Source organism: Rhipicephalus microplus, chromosome 7, assembly GCF_043290135.1.
Source record: "Rhipicephalus microplus isolate Deutch F79 chromosome 7, USDA_Rmic, whole genome shotgun sequence".
Lineage (NCBI taxonomy): Eukaryota > Metazoa > Arthropoda > Arachnida > Ixodida > Ixodidae > Rhipicephalus > Rhipicephalus microplus.
Window position 1 is genome coordinate 7,038,836 of NC_134706.1, and position 15,753 is coordinate 7,054,588.

At 43.5% G+C, this 15,753-nt stretch overlaps 1 protein-coding gene across 1 annotated transcript; it reads left to right on the top strand.

Annotated features, from left to right (window-relative positions):
- Nucleotides 1-5,462: 5,462 nt before the first annotated feature.
- On the top strand, nt 5,463-15,324 carry LOC142767262 (winged helix repair factor 1-like). Its single transcript, XM_075868559.1, has 5 exons — nt 5,463-5,860; nt 6,049-6,239; nt 9,339-9,471; nt 13,805-13,901; nt 14,824-15,324. Exons 1-5 carry the CDS (start codon nt 5,791-5,793, stop codon nt 15,122-15,124), a joined length of 792 nt encoding a protein of 263 aa, XP_075724674.1. The 5' UTR covers nt 5,463-5,790; the 3' UTR covers nt 15,125-15,324.
- Nucleotides 15,325-15,753: the final 429 nt, after the last annotated feature.

A 15,753-nucleotide genomic window follows, 5' to 3' on the forward strand; every position in this document is an offset into this window, starting at 1 on the left:
AGGGGTGGATCGAACCACTTATTTTATGGAGGGGGGGGGGTAGTCCTGACTGTTTTATTTCGGTACTTACTCTTAACACAATACCACCATGACAGCATAAATAATGTTAATTTTTGCTTGCAGGAGTGCCACTCATTTGCATGATTGTTTTTAATTGTAACTATATCGAAGAATCTGAAAAAGAAATAGGCACATTTAGCCGCCATAAGCTTATGTTAGGAATGAAGTGGCCATTGCAAACATTGGTTGGAAACACTTAAGAGAGGGGAGGGGGCTGTTACTGGCTTTTGGAGCGGAGAGTGCCCCTGCCACTCCCGCCTCTGGATTCATCCCTATTCAGATCACCTCCAACTGATACCAATCACATGGCACAGTACTAATTCTATTCCAGTGCACTCGCTGCAGGAAACGGAAAACAATGCAAAGAATTCTGGTGGCTAATAACCTGTCTATGAGGCCCTGCAGCAACCAGATATTAAGAGAAGAGAAACGGGAAAAAGAAAAATATTTGTTGTATTCATAAACGACTACTTAAACCTACTTTTTCACCATTTATCAATGTTCACGGCATCAAAACCCTAAATTAAAGAAATAGTTGACTTAGAGAGTCTGAAGCGAGTTCATTTGGAATAAGGTGAATTCAGGCTGTAGTTTGGTTGTGCATCATTCACAAAACACGGCAACTTGAAACAGGAACGAACAGCTTTAAAAGTTAGTGATTCATGGAAACCATAGTTTGGCAGTTAGGCAAATGATGGTGGTTTGAACACCATCATTTCGTGGTTTGAACAGCGGGTTGTGATTTCATCCTAATTACCACGTCCATGCCACATCCTAAACATCCCCTACCCATGAAAAAAAAAAAAGGGGGAGGAGGCGATTCCTAAAGTATTTAGGAAACTTTGGGGAAAGCAAGGTGAGGGGCGTGCCGGATGGATGGATTGGATGGATTGATGTAGCTGCACCCTTTAGATCGGGCGGCGGCTAACGCCACCTAGCCGTAATACTTAGTGAACCAACAACTATATCTATCTTTTTTTTTTCCTTTAAATAGTGAAGTTGAGGACTGGTACTTTGCAGTGAAAAGTTTAATTTTAACTCGTGCCTTGACTTTAGCCACCAATTAGATAACCTCCTTCTGGTTAATTCTACCCGCTTAGTCTATTTTGCCCACCCAGTGCTTTGAAAAACTCTGCGCCATCATCCTGAACTACAGGGTGAAGCCCTTTACAGAACATTATCAAGTGTTCGGCAGTTTCCTCCTTCTCTCCACATGCACTGCATACTGTGTCTACCCCTTCGTATTTGGCCCGATATGTCTTGGTTCGCAGTATTTCTGTCCTGGCCTCAAACAGTAGAGAACTACCCCGAGTATTATCATAGATCCTTTCCTGGGCGATTTCTTGCTTAAAAGTTCGATAGATCTCTAGTGCGGACTTCTTAATCATGTCAATTCTCCACATTTCGGTCTCCGTTTCCTTCACCTTCTTCTTAACCGATAATTCTTTTTAGTTTGGCCCCCTGCTGATTTCTAAGTATTTACCAGTCAATTTTCTGGTTCGCTTCCTCCATTTTGTATCGACATTCTTCATGTACAAGTAGCTGAAAACCTTCCTAGCCCAACGCTCTTCCCCCATTTCTCTCAATCGCTTCTCAAATTTTATCTTGCTGCTAGCTTCTTTGCCCTCAAATGATGTCCATCCCATATCACCTTGTACTCTTTGATTTGGTGTATTCCAGTGAGCTCCTAAAGCAAGCCTACCTATTCCACATTAATTAATTTCTAATCTTGCTTGAACTTCTGATCTCATGCACAAGATCGCATTGCCAAACGTCAGACCAGGAACCATGACCCCTTTCCATATTCCTCTCACAACATCATACCTATTGTAATTCCACAGTGCCCTATTTTTCATCAGTGCTGCATTCCTGTTACCTTTAGTTGTTACGCATATTTCGTGTTTCTTTAGGTATTCGGTCCCATTGCTTATCCATACACCCAGATATTTGCACTTATCTGTTATCTCTAGCATGACCTCCTGTATTCTAAGCTCACTACCTTCATTATCATTAAAAATCATGACTGCTGATTTTTTCTTACAGAATCTGAAATCTAACCTATCTCCCTCATTACCACAGATGTCCATCAATCCCTGCAAATCTTCCTTGTTTTCGGCCATTAGCACTACATCATCTGTATACATCAATGCTGGTAGTGCCTGTTCAATGAGTTTTCCTTGTTTAACAAAAGAGAGGTTGAAGCCATGTCCACTTCCCTCTAATTTGGCCTCTAATCCTTGTAGGTACATCATGAATAACAAGGGTGACAGAGGACACCCCTGCTTAAGCCCACGTTTTACCTCTGTGCGCTTGGATACCTTAGAAGTGTGGCAGCTTGGGCTAGTTGGTATGGCATGACGATAGTTATAGCGCGAGAACAAAACGACGACACAGAGACCGTGTCCTTCTTGTCTCTGTGTCGTCGTTTTGTTCTCGCGCTATAACTATCGTCTTGGATACCTGTTCAGCGAACTGGGAGCGCGGGGGTAAACACACTCACAAAGCAAACAAGAGGCACACAGCATGGGCGCTCATGCTGTGTGCCTCTTGTTTGCTTTGTGAGTGTGTTTACCCCCGCGCTCCCAGTTCGCTGAACCATCATGAATTACCAACTAGCCCACCTTTCCATCCTGTTGCTTGAATACCTGTTTTTCTCATTTTATAACTAACTTGTTACTTTCGTAGATATCCTTTAAAAAATTAGTGACTCTATCTTCCACACCTAGTGTGTCCAGTATTCCCATAAGTCCTCTTGAACCACGCTATCGTACGCTCCCTTAATATCCAGAAATGCTAGCCACAAACAAGGGTCTGTGTTCCATTTCTGCTATTTCAATGCTCTGCGTCAGTGAGAACAGATTGTCTTCCAACCTCCTGTGTTTCCGAAACCCATTCTGCAGTTCCCCCCAGCACCCCCTCATGCTCTATCCATGCCTGCAGTCTTTCCTTTATAATCTGCATCGCCAGTCTGTAGACCACTGATGTCACTGTAGTTGTTTGTGTCAGCTTTGTCCGCCTTTTCGTTATAGATCATGCTCATCCTGCTAAGTTTCCATCCATTGGGGACTTCACCATTGATTATTAATTTCCTCACTGCCTCTCTCAAACTCTGCTTAGACTTTGGACCCAAAGTCTTTATCAACATAATTGGAATGCCATCTGGGCGTGTTGACGTACTACTAGGAACCCTCTTCTCAGCCCCTTTCCACTCTCGTTGTGAAAATGGAGCCATTGCGCCATTTGATCCATCCTTGTCTATTGTGGTGCATAAGGCACTTTTTTTGTTTTTTCCGTCACCCTTGTTCTTATATAATCAATAGTTTCGTCCCCTTCTAGCCTAGCACCTTGAGCTGCAGTTACAAACCTCTGCTCTAGGCTCGTCTCATTTCTTAGGGAGTTTAGATGGTTCCAAAATTTCGCAGCTGCATTTCTATCCCTTTTATGTACTTCTGCCAGCCACTGAGCCTCCGTTCTTCTAATCTATTCATTGATTAGAAGGGGTGCTTTCTTTCTACAGCTTTGATGATGATGATGATGATTAAAGGCCTCTTCTTTGAATCGGGGTGATGGCATGCGCCATCTAGCCTACCTTAATAGTTCGAGTTTAAATTTTGTCCCTCAACTCGGATGTCTTTTTAATTTTGCCCAGCCGCTACTCTTGGCTGGGATGTTATTTTATCGACTTCTATGCTTTTCCTTCACCAATACTCCAGCCGCTGCTTAGTAATACCTACTGCTGACCAGTTAATGCTTCCATCAACCGCGAAGCCCAGCGCCTCAGGAAGTGTGACCTTCCCCCCATTTCTATCCGGCTGAATCTTTTGGCATTCCATGACTATGTGGTCGATTGTTTCTTTATTTATGCCACATCCAACACATGTCTCATCCTGTGACGAATATTTGCTCCTGTAAGTCAAGCAGCCAGCCCGCGCCTCAAAGAGCAACACACTACCTTTATTGTTGTCATAAAAGTTCTTTCCGGATCTCTTGTTTGCTTGCCTTGTAGATTCCCAGCGATCCCTTCTTTTCCATCCTCTCTTTCCACATGAGCGTCTCTGTTTCTCTCACTTGCTTTTTAACTGGCCCCCTTTGCTTATTTGCCGCGGTCAAGTTATATTTAGTCGCCAGCTTTCGCGTCCTCTTCTGCCATTGGGTGTCCACACTTTTCAGGTACAGGTATCTGTGCACTCTGGCTGCCCAGTTCTTCTCATCTAAAAGTCGCTCCTCAAACCGTATTTTACTTTGTGCTTATTTCGCCTCAAATGAAGCCCAACCCATATCGCCTTGTACAGCCTCGTTTGTAGTCTTACTGTGAGCTCCCAGAGCTAAACTGCCGACTGCCTTTTGGTTAACCTCCAGCCCCGACAGGATATCTGACTTTAAGCATAATACGGCATTAGAGAACGTGAGCGCCGGCACCATTACCTCTTTCCAGATGCCTCGTACTACCTCGTACTTATTGTGTCCCCAAAGTGCTTTATGTTTCATTACTGCTGCATTTCGTCTCCCTTTCAGTTTGAGGTGTTCTTCATGAGCATTCAGGTAGCCTTTTCCCTCATTAAGCCAGATCCCCAAGTATTTGTACTTATTTACTAATGGTATGTCTTCCTGTTGTATCCTTATTGGTGCTACATGAGCTTCCTCGTTGAACACCATGACTCCAGATTTCTGTGGGTTAAAATGTAGGCCTAGGTACGTTGCCTCATCACCACAAATGTCAGCCAGTTTTTGAAGTTCTTCCGCATTATCCGCCAGCAGCACTATATCGTCTGCGTACATCAATCCCGGAATCCGTTGCTCCACTAACACTCCCACGGAGGAAGGAACACTCCATTGCTTCGGTGTAGGCGCCATCTTTAAGGGCCATCTTTAAGGGCTTGCGAACATTAGCCACGTCATAGCCGTGACGTGCATGGTCTGCAAGATTTGTGGCTCTTTTGTGCTGTGGCCGTGTCTTTCTTCAATTTAGTCAACTCTCGTGCTGTGTAAAAACTTGACCAACCGACTTGCAAGCCATCCTGCAAAAAGCACGACCTTCTTTGCGTGTCTTCCTAGTAAAAAAAAAAAATTGAAAGAAAAGTTTTTGCAAGCATTTCTCTTGGTTTTTTTTTTTACGAAAATCGCAAGTGAAAGTGTTATAATTGACAACAACATACAGCAACTCTAAACTTTGGGATATTTCTGCAAATTTCGAGGTTGAATATGTTTTTGGGCAGTAAAGTAAAAAACGAAAAAGTTTATTTTTTTTTTCAAAGTTGAAGTCCTAAAAACACCTAAATAATATACAACGTAAAAGTCCACTTTGGTTTTATATTGTTATTTTTTTGCAAATTTATTTTGGCAGTTCGAGACTGTGTCTGCGACTACGCCGTCGTCTGCACACAGCACGGCCAGCGGCGTCATTTCTTTGCCTTTATTTTGCTTTCTTAGATTGCGCTTCTGTTCTTTTTCCAAATTTACCGAATCTCTGCTCTGTACGCCGCTTACGTTCCAGCTACGTTGTGAACCGAGAGCTGCCTTTCAAATGAAGGCGCTTACTAGTCAAATATCGGTAGGCCCGTAGGGTGTACCCCCTTTTGTTTCTTTTGTGTGTGTGTACTTCGCACCTCTAACGATGGAAATCGAATCTCCCTGAGGCATCACGTAAGCCGCCAACACGTATAAGCCACCTGAGCACGTTCGGGCATCGCGTCAACATTTTGCGTGCTGTTGGTGAATCAGAAACGACTCATGCGGGCCAGGAAGAGACTCTGCTGCCCGAACGAATCGTATACGTCGACTACCATCTCAAACTGCCAAGGTGAGTGCGCCTACGACGCAGTTGTGTCCACTGGGCAGCTTCCCGGTTTTGAGATTGATGGCCGCTGACTGCGCGATTCGCATGTCTTGACCGATTCTCGCTTCCGCTTTTTCCTGCGCCCGTCGGTGGTGCCCGATTGTGGCGAGAATGATGGCAGGCCTGACGGGCAAAAAATTGTGCGATCGCAGATGCGGCCCTTCTGCTGAGGCTACACCTGGATTTGCGTAGCCAGCGCGTCGCCGGAGAGACCAAGTCGGCGTTGCAGATGCTGCGTTCCATATTCCCGTCGGACAAGTTCTTGGCCGGCTTTCCCGCTGTCGCCATGAGGCACCAGCTCTACGCCATGGTGCAGAACCGAGCAGACGTCGACAAGGCCTTGGTAAGCAGCCGGCGTTGCTTTGTGTGACCACTGCCATCGAAGAAACGCATTTCCATGCGGGCCCTTGGGCAGAGCCTTTTTTGGGCGAGTTCGTTGAAAAAAGTTGTCCAGTGATTGCTACATGGCCCCAACAATTCTGGGGCATTTTTTTTTTTTCTTGATGTGGAAAACTGTACCAGAACGGAGACTTAGCAGGAACGTTTGGCAAACTGCTGCCAGTGACTCAAATTTTTGTTATAGAAACGCTCAATAAATGTACATGATAACAAAACCAGCCTAGTAGCACTTAGTCCTGTGTTCTCGCCGGGTGTAAGAAAAAACGTCCCCTTGAATGAATGGCCCTGGAAAAAACTTCCCCTGTGTTATTGCTGTCTAGGAAAAAAAAAAAAAAAAGTCCTCAGGTGAAAATTGACTAAAAAACGAATCAAGTGCGAACTCGCTAGACAAATCTGCAATATTTATTCGACAATTCGCGAATTATCCGCCAAACTGTGCTCGAAAACGAATGAAAGGTAAAACTGAACCTTGTGTCTAACAGCCCTCTGGCATTGCTGTCTAGAAAAAAAAAAAAAGGAGGGGTGGTAGTCACTCCAGGATTTCTTCGTAATTAAAGCGCCTTTGCATCCATTACGTTTAGCTCAACACTAGCGGGTGCCTGAGGCGGTATCTTTTTGTCTTTTGCACATATAACCGCCCAGGCACAGGTTAGTGCCTCCTTTGTTCGATTTCACTATCTCCATTCTGCAAATAATCACTGTTAAGTCAACCACAGGGCAAGTATCGAATGAGCTTTTGAAAGGGTGCGCTTACCTTGAGAGTGCTGGTGCGACCAAACCGCTGCCTCCAGATGAAACGCATTGGCGCTGAACTGCCACCTCCTTTACATCTTTCCAGACTCGTGCATAATTATAGATCACATGCGTCTGACATGTGCATGGTATGTGATATTTCATCTCACATTACACTTGTACTGATAAGTTGGGACAGTTGGTGTGTCATCATGGTGCTTCCTCAGTAATCTTTAAGTAAACTGCAATCTTCGTGCACTTTTTTTTTTTTTTGAGAAGGAAAGAGTTGGTGACTGGAAGGTGCAACATACGACAGTGTCGATGTAGGGTTGTTTTTTCAGACAACACAAAGGGGGACATTTTTTTTCAGGGACATTTATTCAGGGGATGTTTTTTTGGGAATCCGTTTTTGCCATGTCTATATTGTTGTAGCACTTCTTCCATCGTGGGCTCTTACCAAAACAACCAAATGTTGGTTCTTCCAAATGGCAGTCACATGTGTTACCACTGCCTCTACACTTGAAGGCCCTCACCTAGGGCACAGGTTGTGTTTCATTTCGCCCAGTTGAGTCCCTACAGCGTTTCTGAGAATGCAAATATATGTGCAGTCTTTCTCTTATAGCTGCAGAGATGTTGGCATTGAACTATAACAGATATGATTGTAATTGGCTGGGCCTTAGCAACAAGTCTATGTTTAGAATTGTGGTGTGTATGTCATATCCTTTGCAAAATACTGTTTGATATCTTGTCCCAACTTTATACAATTTTGTTTTCTTCAAGTTTTTAGCAAGAAGGGCTCTGCAGCTAGGAATATTTAGTCCAGAAACATTCAAATATGTTGAAACTAAGTGTCACATTCAAGTTTTACTTTTTTTTTACTTTTTATAGGGTTAAAAAGTTGGGGTGCAGCTTATGTGCGAGAAAATATGGTACATGCAAAAATATTTCACCCCCATAAAAATGCTGACATGGTGGCTGCATTTCATGGGAATACAATGCATTAGAACAGTATGCTTATATTCAGGTGGACCTTACAGAACCCCAGGTGGTCAAAATTATGCTTAAGTCCCCCACCATGGTATGCCTCATAGTCATATTGTGGCTTTGGCTTTTCTAAACCTAAAAAAGGCCAGGCGAGCTACGAGTCGTGTGTAGTTGGGCAGTTGAGAACTGATAGGCGGCCAGGTGGTTTTCAACAGGGCTAAGAAAGTGCACCAGAACCTCTATTTGGACATTACATAGCAGCCTAGCATGCAATGACAAACTTAGGTTCGAATGCTGATGCCGGACCATTTCCAATCGTATATTTACTTGAAACATGTGATAGAGGAATTATTAAAAGGTGGGAGGGGGTCTTGGGCGGGGCCTCACTGGCAACCACCACCTGCCAGTAATGCACTCCTTCAAAAAAGCAGGATTGGCTACCCTGCTGCAGTACTTAACCACTACCTCCCATAAATACAGCCGTTATTATTATTATTATTATTATTATTATTATTATTATTATTATTATTATTATTATTATTATAGCACTTGAAAGGTATATTTATTGACACCGATCTTCCACATACAGAGATGATTTTGGGCTATAAAGAAGCTCGGTAAATGCTAATACAATAATCTGCTCTGACTTTACAGTCAATTTTCATATGGCACACCTACTGACATCAACACTAGCATGTCGTCAAGCTACAGTACTAAATCAGAACCGCCACGGTGGTGTAGTGGCTAAGGCACTTGGCTGCTGACCGGCAGGTCGCGGGATCGAATCCCGGCCGCAGCAGCCACATTTCTCATGGAGGGGAAAACGCTTGAGGCCCGTGTGCTCAGATTTAGGTGCACGTTAAAGAACCCCATGTGGTCGAAATTACTGGAGTCCTCCACTACGGCATCTCTCATAATCGTATGGTAGTTTTGGGATGTTAAACCCCAACTATTATTACTAATATTATTATTATTATTATTATTATCATCATTATGGTACTAAGTCAGGTGACTTGGCACACTGGTATAGCTTGTTGCAATGTCATCAAGTAGCAAAACTTTTCAAACTTGCCGCTTGTGCATCACCACCAGAGTCAAGGAGCGGAGCGACGATTGCGTTATTTTGCACAAGCATGTGACAAGATACTCATACTGTGTCACGATGTCAAGGTACAGGAGAAACCAAAATTAGCTTTTAAAAACATACTGTCTAAACTCTTGAGGGTATGATATGTTCTTGATGCAAAAGAAATGACAACTGAAAGATTTAATGTTAGTGCCCCTTCGATGGGGACACATATGGCTCATTCTTGAAATGTGTCTGCAGACGGAGATGATGGACCGTCGCGAGGTACGAGTCTTCCAGCTGGGTCCAAACGAAACAGACGCGGCTCTGCTCTTCACAGAGGATTACTTCATATACGTGCGGCAAAGGACCGGAGGATGTAATCCAGCAGTAGGCAAGTAGCACTCGCTCTAAAAGGTGTAATCTCATATATCAGTGCATGTTCTTATCGAAGGGGCTCTGCAACATTGTTCTGCAATATCATATCAATAATTTTTTTTATCCCTTATTTTTATACGGGCAGGCTCATAAGGGTTGTGGCAAGAGTTTTTTATTGAAGCAGTTGCTGTTAAACAACAAGATGAAGAAGTGTTAATGTCACAATGGCTTTGTTGCAAATGCTCGCGATTTTCTATTTTCCCGTTTACTCTTGTTAGAGAGGGCAAGCAAGTTGCTTTATAAACAATAGAAATGGCATGGCATGGAGTGGTTTTATTGCTACCTTATCGTGAGTCTCCAGCAAGAAAAAAGAATTTCTAAAAATTTTTGAACTCGTCAAATATAAACGGCGATTGCATTCTCTTTGATCGGCACCTCAGTGCTTGTACTATACACTAATTTCCTTAACCCCTTGTTTTATAGCGGGCCATTTCATTAAAATTGAAGTGAAATTGTCAGGAGTGTCCTAGTCGTTAGGGTGGCAGCGTGAAAAGGGATGGTTGCCATGCATCATTGTTTCAAGGGTGATCTCTTCTGACTTCTGCCCCGGTCAGACCGCAAACCTAACGTCATTTACAACGGATGACATTAGGTGAACTTAATGTCGTTTTACCTGCCTGCTGTCATACAATGAAAACAAATATTATTTTAAAATGATGACCATGACCTTAGCCCTCCTGAGCCATGACGTCAGGATAAATGAAAATCCACTAAAACATGCTTGTAGTGTGTGTGTATCCTCGAAAATAATTTTTGTCACTAAAAAGGCACTCCTACAAAATAAATGCAGCCATTTGGCACAGCTTTCCACAGCTGCATGATACAAATGAAGTCAAGCCAAGAGCCAATCCAAAGCCAACATTACCGACGATATGACTGAGCCTGAGTACAGTAAACCGAAGCGGGGGAGAACGACTGAGAGCCCAGCTGCACAAATGAGACAACAGTGGCTAATTCATGTGGTCACGAAACAAGTGCAGCAATCCTGATCGCTAAAACATGTGCAGTTGCAAGAACACCGCTCACGATACAGGCACCGACAACAAAGCACAAAATAAACATGGCCGGCGTTCAGCCGCTGTACTTGAGAGTAGGTTTTTCAGAGACTTCCTTGCGTGCTATTGTTGTGAAACTAGTAATAAGTTGACCTAGTAAGGAATAAGATATTGACAAAATATAAAAGTTACATATACGTAAGTTAACAGCCATTTCTCTAAATGTTCCCTGGCATTGTGACTACACATTCAGTTCGAAATCGAATGCGAATGAATTTCATAAATGACAGGAAATGTCGTTTTCATCAAATGACATTAATTTTCCCGTGTGACAGCAAAGAAATGGCACTATAAATAAATTACATTCATTGTAAATGACATTAGATTTGTTGTGCGACAGGGGTATTAATACTGCCGGTTAAGACACACTTAACAATGTCACGTTACGACACTCTACAAGTTGCCACAGCACCTCCATAAAGTGATATGAGTCTTTTCAGATAGTCTACTGACATGACGTCTATAAAATTGCCCTATACTTATCGCACACACTTGGTCCCTCCGGCTCGGTACTTAATAACATTTTCAAGGAAAGCGTAGTCTACGTTTCTGCTGCTTTTCATGCGAAATTTAGATTCTCTGCTGTGTATAGAGCATGGATTCCCAGGCCTATTGGTCCCAGGGAGCCCTGCTAAGCTCCAATAAGTGTATTTTTCATTCGGTTCATGCTGCATTCATGTGCAGTAAGCTCAAAAGCAATGGTATATAAAAATTTCATTCACTGACATAGGACTGAACTCACTTTCTTTGCATTAACAAATCGATGCGAGGCTCAATAACACTTATGGCCAGCCTCATCTCAGCTGCTGGATTCAGCAGATTCCTGCGCTTACTCTTCAGATAGGCTAGTGTCGAGACTGCCAGCACACAAGCTTAAGTTGTTGCAAATGGTTGCAGCATCTCTACTGCCTTTTCTTTGCTACCTATTTCCAAACATGGGGATTATATGAGGCTTCTGAGATTTAAATGCGATAGCTTAACCAAGCTGGCTACAAGCTACTGGCTTTATTTATAGGGCAGCTCGCATGTTTGTTGTGCACTGAGATGTGGTTATTGGCTATCTAGAGTAAGTGATATGGAGGTTCCTCAGACTGATCGCACCTCCGGTTTGCCACATAAATGATGTGGCTCGCAGAACTTTTGAGGGAGCTGCGAAACCCACTTTGAGAAGACATGCTGTAGAACAGTGTTTTGTCGCACATGTTCACAGGAGCCTTAACTACACATTTCCTTTGCTTTCTCATCATATTCAAAAGGTATTGTAGACCCTCTGAGGCTTTCTTAACTTATGATGCTGGTTTCGACGGTGGTTTCTTTTGTTTCTGGGCTTGCTGAAGCGCGTCAAAACTTCATGTTATGCATACCACGGCCTTGAGGTCACCGACTGAGCGATTTATGTTGTCAGCTCAAAGTGCGCACTCATTGCTGCAGGCTTGTGTTCATTTGCTTTGGGGGCAGGACTTCCGTTGCCCTCCAAGGTTGTACCTGGCTATAGAAAAATTTACCTTTAGCAAAGAAATGAATCGCTTGGCTATCATCGTTTGTAAATTTGCTGTCACTGCATCATCAGTCTCTGCCTTATTGCAGAAGGGTGTCTTGAAGGGCCTCCCTGTCGTATGTTCATATATACTGGCTCCCTATGTCTGTGTCAGTCACGCATTTTGTTGCATGCTGATGTTGGCAAGACAGTGTACTTGCACTATCGAGCTTGTTGTTGAAGACAGTATGCTGAGTGCAGATAACATTTTGTTTTTGCAATGTTCAAGCATGGAGAAAAGAATGTTCGGCATGTTTTTAGACCAGTGATGGAAGTGCTGCTTTAATTGCTCCAAAAGAGAAATGCTGCTGCAAAGTGCAAGATTTGCTAGTAACTGCTCCAAACCGGCTCCGAAATGGTGTTGGCAAACTAAAAATTACGGCATATTCACGGGGTGAATGATGATGAATGGGCGAAGCTCCGGAGGGATTCATCGGTAAACTGTGAATCTTCCGTGTAATTCGCCCAGTCGATCATCATGTAAAGACGTGAGAAACGCTGTGTGTGTATATACACAAATCAACTTTTATTTGTTCTTAGACGATGGATGGCTTGCGATGTCCCTTCATTATGACGGCTTTATGGTCTGTGAAATGAAGGGAGAGTGGTTCCTGTATAAGATCTCGCGTCTTTCATCAACTACAAGTACCGCTTTCTAGTTTATAACATCTTGCATCTTTTCATCATCAGCTACAAGTACCACCATCTAGTAAACACTACAAGAACTAAACGAGAGGTGGCTACATACAGGAGACGGTACCGCCATCTAGTGAACACTGCAAGAACTAAACTAGAGGTGGCTACATACAGGCTACAGGGGACGCACAGCCCACGCCCTAAGGAGCTTCGCCCCTAAAAAGAATGAAGTTGAACCATGGGAACCGTCCCGTGAGCCTAAGTGAAACCAAAAGCAAGCTGTATACACACTATCATCCTAGTATGCTACTCAGTGGCGTAAATCCAGAAAAATCCCAAGGGGTGACACATGCCAGGCCATGGTAACCAGTTCGTATTTTCATTACGACTTGTATTTTTATTTAAATAAGAATTAAATCATGCTTTCACATAAAATTTTAAAGAACAAGCACGGGGTCCAAGCTCCAGCGATTACATTGTTCTATTCAGTCTCTTTTTTTCACCTTTTTGAGATTTCCATAGTTCACACAGCTGAGGGGCATTTAACACAAGTACGCAGTAGCAGATAAAGAGCCTTTTAAAATGTTGATTGTACTATACTTAACTGTTAGCTTAATTATATGACGTGCTCAAGCTAAATTTCAAGGGGGACACTTGCAAGGGCTGTCCTCCCCAGCCTGAACCCTGCCCCCATGATTTACACCAATGATGCTATTATACAGCTTGTATACTAGCTGCATACTAGCATGCAGCATGTTTAGTAATAAATATAAATATTTATGAGATGCTTAAGTGATGTTTTAGACTGCAGGAGTCGTTAGAAACATGCGCCCGCTCCGAAAACGCCAATAATAACCCTAAGCTATAGCATTTTTTTCCTGCACCATTTTTCCTGCTCCAGAATCTGCTCCAAAAAACAAAATGTTGCTTTCATCACTGTTAGACAGAAAATGTGGCAGTGTTTCTTGGCCATACTATTGCATTTTCTTGCACTTGTGTTGATAAGTATCAGTTTTTGTTTCAAGTTACTAATGGCCAACCCTTCCTTTCTCAACTAACAGAAAAGTTCCTGGAAAAGGTTGTTATGCAGTCCCAAAATGTCAGTTACAGCCACACTTGCTTGGCCATGGAGTACAGCCTATGTGATACAGAAATCAGGTGAGCCTATTTTCTTTCTCTGCTATCAGTGAAAAGATTTTTTAATCAACACAGCTATTGTTTGATTAGTTACGTTCTTGAGCACCACTTTTTACAGATACCTTTGCACAGGTTTCTAGTTGAAGACATTCAGCATAGGATTCCTTCTTTCTCTGTGCTTTGCTATTTTATGCTAACAATGAATTTGGTAGTAGTCAACCATTCAAACATGTAGGCATACAGCTGTGTACGCATGGGGTGACTCTCAAGTTGAGTTCCACTTTCACTGCCTGCTCAGTCAACACAGCTAAAGATGCTAAAGTATTGTATCAAAATTCTGGATATACAACATAACCCCCTAAACAACTAAGAAAAAAAGAAAGAATTCAGTAGCCAGAAAATGTATTGTGCGAACATGGTGGAGCGCTCCACACGCTAGGTGGTGATAGTTGTACACAGTAGCTTGTCGTTTTTGGAGCTCACTCAAACCGAAATTTGGTGATGAGGAGCCTATACTTAATTATCTGTCACGTGCTGCAGCAAGCAATGTACTGTGTTATGACTAACAGGCCTCCGGCAACACACTGCAACAAAAAAATGCAAGGCCAGAATTTTTGCATCGTTACCCCCTCAAGTGCAGAGAACTTTTAGGTGGTGGGGCTGTGGTATGCCTTGGTCGTTGCTTGACCTAATGCAGGCAAAATCACATAGCAAGCTGTAGCATATTGAGCGCACACTCATGTTAAAGAGCAGTCTTCTTCGTGCCTTGGTGATGATGTCAAGTGGGGTGATTATTTCTACGGCTAGGGAAGCGTGACAACACAAACCACGTACTATAAAGGTTTAAATAGTAAGCAAGCGAGAAATAGAGTGAGAGGGCGAGGGGATGGGGCAAAAAAATTAAAACGTACAGGAAAAAGCTTTGTCTGTCTTTGCTTTTCAGTGAACTGGAACACTTGGGGCTGCTCGTGCCACGTGGGATCGGCAGCGACGGCTACCATTGGTGGCTCGGCGTGCCCGGCACAGCCTGCTTCCTGTGGACGCTCGTTCGTGGCCGCGCCGCCCTCCTCCAGACCCTCCGAAGGTCAAAGCACCAAGAGCTGTCACGTGCCGAATTAGAGAGTCGGCGATTACCCCGTGGGACCAAGCTGGGCATTGGGTATTTTGTCTACGATGCCATAGGGGCCAACCTCGTGACTTGTGTGAAGACGACTTCCGGAGACGTGCTCAGGTTGAGGGAGTGAGAGGGAGACGTCATGTACATAGTCTGACTCTGAGTGTCTGTGCGTGGAATGAGCCTTGTGGACCAACGGGCTCGAGTGAACACCACTGTGTGGAGATATATGGATCCCGGTTTTCTTTGTGCCAGAGGACAGTATGAAGTCATCTAGGAATATAATTCTGCCATAAAGAAAGCCCTTCCATTCGGGCACTAAGCTGTTCAGACTTTTTATTATTCTTCTTGAACGTTACCATTTGGTATTGAGAGCTGCTTATGTGCCTGATATGACAACCAGTCACTGCATATGTGGCTTCAGGTGGGAAGCTTTAGTTCTGCTGCATACCATCTATAAGAACGACATGTTTGTCATAAACAACATGTGCACTACTTTTGCTCATGTTCACTCTGCGAAAGGTGTTGTTCTTGATTGCACTGCGCCATTGCGGGCATGCAGTACTTAAGCTTTCTAGTAAGGGTGCTTGAGACCATTTCTGAAGGTGCACATGAAGTCACATTGGTCTGACTTGCTGTGTTGCAACAGTTGACAGGTTTGTGTGAACCTCGCCACTATCCTGCCACATTGAGGCGCAAAAGTCCTCTGAGCAGACTGCCCGTTTCAGTGTGTAGCGATCGGATTGTTTTACAATTGGC